The sequence below is a fragment of the Nicotiana attenuata genome, unplaced genomic scaffold, assembly GCF_001879085.1.
Source record: "Nicotiana attenuata strain UT unplaced genomic scaffold, NIATTr2, whole genome shotgun sequence".
NCBI classification, from domain to species: Eukaryota; Viridiplantae; Streptophyta; class Magnoliopsida; order Solanales; family Solanaceae; genus Nicotiana; species Nicotiana attenuata.
Window position 1 is genome coordinate 319,989 of NW_017671235.1, and position 4,979 is coordinate 324,967.

Below are 4,979 nucleotides of genomic sequence, written 5' to 3' on the forward strand. Positions count from 1 at the left end.
TTGAATACTCAAAGTACCTAATACAATTGCTTCTATGAAAGCTGAAAGGTACAATATGAACACCTACTACAATTGAACTAGAAATAAAGAAAAACACATAAAACTCTTTATGAAGCTGGTTCTTCAATCTGGTTCATGTAGCTTCTTGTTTGCATACTTGAATCACACACGAACTGCTTGCAAAAAGCCTTGCTATTTTGCTCCCAATTCACGTTTAACTTCTGCGTTTTTGTGCAACAATTTAATTTGAGAACATCCTGCAATTTATAGAGTTAGTAGATGAAGAAATAACTAGAGTTCTGATGCAACTCTTCCTTGGTGGAAGAGTTCTAGTTGATTTCAACTTCTAACTCCTTCCCTATCTTGAATTGTGTTCTCTTTGATTAAGGAGTCCTTCTCCTTATCAATTATGCAACCTTTTCGATCAGGAGATATTAAATACACCAATTTAAGCTTATCTCCTTCACGTGCATCCCACATGCTTGAATCTGCCCGTTTTTGTGAACCTGAGGGATGGACCACTGGATGGACCTGGTTCATATCTGAGTTCCTTTGTCAGTCTTCAAAACTAACCTTTACTTGGGCCAACAAAAGACAAGTTATGGGTTATGTGGATACATAATCACTATATAAAGAAAAAAGATATTGAAAACATGGAAACTCCTAAACAGGCTAGCTGGATGGTAAGGAAATATTTGAAGCCACAAAATGGCTAACCACTGGAATACAAGAGCTGGAACTATATGTTGTGCAGGGGAAGTATACTATCAGCAAAGCTTATCATTCCTTCATACCACAATATCCAAAAGTTACTTGGAAGACATTGTACTTGACACAAGGTATGTTCCCTGGGCATCAATTCATTGTGTGGATGGCACTGCATCGGAGACTAGCAACTGTGGATAGGCTGATCAAATGGGGAATACCAGTACCTGCAGAATGTGTTCTGTGTATGACAAATGAAGAGGAAGCTTATGATCACTTGTTCTTTGAATGCTCATATTCAAAGTTCATATGGAAGCAAATTTTGAGGCTGTTTGGAATTGATCGACAAGTAGGTAGATGGCGCGAAGCGATTGAATGGATGGCTAAAAAAACAAAGAGCAGGAATACAAAATGGAAGATTCTGGGAAATGCCTTTGCAGAAACAGTATATCACACATGGATGGAAAGGAACCTACGAAGGTCTCAACAGATAAGGAAATAAAGTAGGGATAGAGTTAGAGAAATTGTATTGCATTTGCACATTAAAGGAAATAGCTACTGTAAATGGAGAGTTATCTTAGATAGGATAAATAGATATCCATGTTAGTATAGAGTTTAAGTTCCAGATATGGAACTTATGTGATAAAAAGATAGGTTATTTTTGTAAGACCCGACTCTAGAGTCCAATGAGCGGGTGGATGTACATATTTACACTTGGTTAAATAAAAGTTTTCAGTTTAACCAAAAAAAAAGATATTTAGTTCGTGGAACCAAGTTATTGTTGGGGTTTTTGTATTTATTATATTAAATACATAAAAGAGGGTGAATGGGAAATGGAGGGAAATAAAATTTTAGAGTGAAATTTTAAGTTTTCCCTCTTGGAAAATGCACATTGTCCCATATTGGAAGAGGAAGAGGTTTTTTATGGGTATATAAGCAATTGCTCTACTTCTAGCTCTTAAAGAGTTGAGAAGAAGGCAAACCTCGCGCCGTCGTCATCGTCGCTCGGCTCGGCTTCGGCTTCGGCTTCGGATTCGGATTCAGATTCGGATTCGGATTCGAATTTGGTCAACTGATCGATTGATTGATTAACTTTTTGGACCAAATTTATTTGTTAATAGTAAAATATTAACAGAAATATTATTAAGTACTTGTTTTAATTAAAATAAATATTAATATTAAATCCTCCAATCTGTTTTTTCTGTTTTGTTAACAGAAAAGTAACTACCCTCTTCAATTTTCCCTCTTTATTGTTGAGTAAATAGCCATTTATGTAATGGCATTTATGCTGTGGCCATTTTGCATAAACAGCCATTCTGAAGAGTTGCACCTCTTCAGATTCCAGTCCAACTTTGGCTATAAATACAAGGCTATTCTACTCAAAATTTTCATACGATTTTCTGAGTTTCTCCTCCTTCTTCTGCATACTTTTAGCATCAAACAAAGCAACAGTAAGTGTGACTTGCTACCGAACTTTGTGTTCGCTGAAACACTGGGGTTTGAAGTACCACTACACCAGTGTGTAATTCGTTCTATCCTGGGAGGAAATAATCCATAACCTTGGGTACTAGGTGGGGATTAAATTCCTTAAGGAAACACTGTGAATTCAGTGAGCTCGAATTGGTTTTCTGTTATTTCGTTGTTCATTTCCGTTTATGTTCATTTCTGTCTATGTTCATTTCTGTTTATGTTCATTTATATTTCCAGAACTATTTTACAAATACGGTATACTAACAAGCTTAAGGAATTTAATATATATTTTCTGTATTTGTACTCACTGTTTCTGGAGAGTAAAACCTTTGTGGTTTTGTACTCTATTGGAGATTAAAATCTACGTGATTTTAACGTTTGTGTCATTCTTTTACAGAAATGACTAATGAAAATGTGAACCAAGCTGTTCCAATGGTGACTGCCAATGCCTCTGTTACACCCCGTGTTTTCGTACTAAGAATACATCATAAGTCAATTAATGTAAGCTAAGAAAGGGAATCGTCTTTTAAAAGTTTACAAAGTTAGTTCATCATGTTAACGTGGAGGTTACAAATATTTAAGATCATTAGTACCAAGTAGCAAGAGGGTTTGAAGGCTTAGAAGCTAAACGAATTGAAGAAAATAAGTTTCGTCGAAAGTCGACAAGTTGGAATGTTTTACCATGTACTTTTGGGGTGATACTAGGGTTATTAACATTATAAGGAGATTATATTATGAGTTGTTTTAGTCGTACGATAGTTGGTGTTATGTTTTGAAGTCAAGCGAGTTGTGGAACAAAAGTTGGAAAAAGGTCATCACAAGTTCCATTCATAAATGTGCTGAAAATTAGGTCAAATGTAACTGAGTTTTTCTCCCAAAATACTTGAAATTAGGGGATGATCTGCCTATCAAATTAAAGATCTATGAGTCTAGTTTCCAACTCATTAAACCGTTCATCAATACGACATTGGAGTAGAGAGATATAGGTATTTTTGCGAGACTGCACAAGCTGCTAGGTGACAAGTAGGTGTGTCACCTACTTGGTTAAATGATAGCCCAAAAATAGGAAATTTCGGGTCGGCCAAAGAGCCCATTTAAAGGGTTATCTCCTGAAATATAACCCTAATTATATATCACAAATAACCAGACCTAAACCCCTGCAAACTTCCTCCCAAAAATTATCCACAAACCCTAATCGATTTTCCCTCTCTTTCAAGTTCTAATTGGGGGTAAAACCAAGAGTTTGAAGAATCAAGGGAAGGGCTGAGTTATCCAACAAGTAAGGTGAGTTTACTGCTCTGTTTCATACATTTATTCTGCTGTGAATTCATGGTAATTCGTTCTATACATGTAAGAACTCACGGGACGGTGATCGGAAGCCGTGAGTTCGAGTTATTCACTTGTAGCGGACTGTTTTGTGTTGCTGTTGGGCTGCGTGTTTTACTACTGTTTTGTGGAGTTTTGGAGGAGGAAGTATGTGGAAAAACACCATATAGATGTAGGGTTGTGGGCTGGTAGTTCTTCGTAACATTTCCGGATCGTTTGACACGACTACGGTGGTCGTCGTATGTATGAAGTGATTAGGTTGTGCGTGGACTGTTTTGGGAGGCTCAATATGATTATTATTGATGTTGTTTGGGCTGTTTGGTGATTGTTTGGAATTGTGTGAAGTCATATATATAGGGGAGGTGCTGTCCGTTTCATCGTAAAATAGGTTGTGGTCGATACATAATAGTTATGACACTTGAATGATAACTACAGTATCGTTTCTCTTATTGTAGACTAAGGAGTCGTGAAAATTGCATAGCTTGAGATTGGGGCAGTATATACAAGGTATGTTAAGGCTCTTACTTCTTTCTTTTGGCATGATCTAAAGTGAAATGAACATAAACGATACGCTATTTCATAACGAATCCACTCCTAGCAACTAAGGTTATCCATGTTGTTCTTTCCGTACAAATTTATTCTAAGAAAGTATGTATGATCCTTGAGTCCTAGTGAAGTTCATATTGATGGTATGATGTCCATAATGTTAATCGATGGTGCAATGACCTTATGTCACTCCAAAAGGTTTAGAACGTGACTCCATGAGTCCAGCATGCATTATATATGTATCTACTTTACTCTACTGAGTCGCGCTATAGTCGGCCGGGTATGGCACCTATTGTGCAACCACTGATCAGTTGGGTTTACCGAGCTTCACGTGGCCGGGTACGATTCTACCGAGCCTTATGATGGCCGGGTACGTTTTTACCGAGTCCTCTTTGAGGCCGGGTATGATATGATGATGACGATGCCCACAGAGGCTTATGTTTTTAAAAGTTTATGTATATATATGTATTATGCATTTCATGTCAGTAGCCCCCAGAGGCACTCCGATGTTCCAGGTTGTATCTCCTCTATCTCTCTTTACATTACTATTCTTATTTATGTTTTCCTGCCTTACATACTCGGTACTTTATTCGTACTGACGTCCCTTTTGCCTGGGGATGCTGCGTTTCATGCTCGCAGGTCCCGAGAGACAGGTTGACATTCCTCCTAGATGGCTATCAGCTCAGCGAAGGTGTTGGTGTACTCCACTTGCTCCGGAGTTGCCTATTTGGTTAGTATGCTTTGGATATGTATTGATTGGTATGGCGGGGCCCTGTCCCGACCATTATGATTTTATGTACTCTTAGAGGCTTGTAGACAGATGTCAGGTGTATGGATACTTGTATGGCCTTGTCGGCCTATGTTTTGAGTTTACAAATGGTCATGTTTGCCTTATAGGCCCGTATGTCACATGTATAAGTTTGTTTATCATG

At 37.8% G+C, this 4,979-nt stretch overlaps 1 protein-coding gene across 1 annotated transcript; it reads left to right on the top strand.

The window, feature by feature from the left end:
• Positions 1 to 653: 653 nt before the first annotated feature.
• Positions 654 to 1,207, top strand: LOC109206902. The gene is made up of 2 exons (XM_019369767.1): positions 654 to 683; positions 755 to 1,207. Exons 1-2 carry the CDS (start codon positions 654 to 656, stop codon positions 1,205 to 1,207), a joined length of 483 nt encoding a protein of 160 aa, XP_019225312.1.
• The last annotated feature ends 3,772 nt before the right edge of the window (positions 1,208 to 4,979 follow it).

Excerpts from the sequence above, each read along its gene's own strand:
- LOC109206902 (XM_019369767.1), top strand. The coding sequence starts at position 654 with ATGGAAACTCCTAAACAGGCTAGCTGGATG. Across the intron at positions 684-754 it reads CTAAACAGGCTAGCTGGATG|GGGAAGTATACTATCAGCAA; the intron begins GTAAGGAAATAT and ends TATGTTGTGCAG.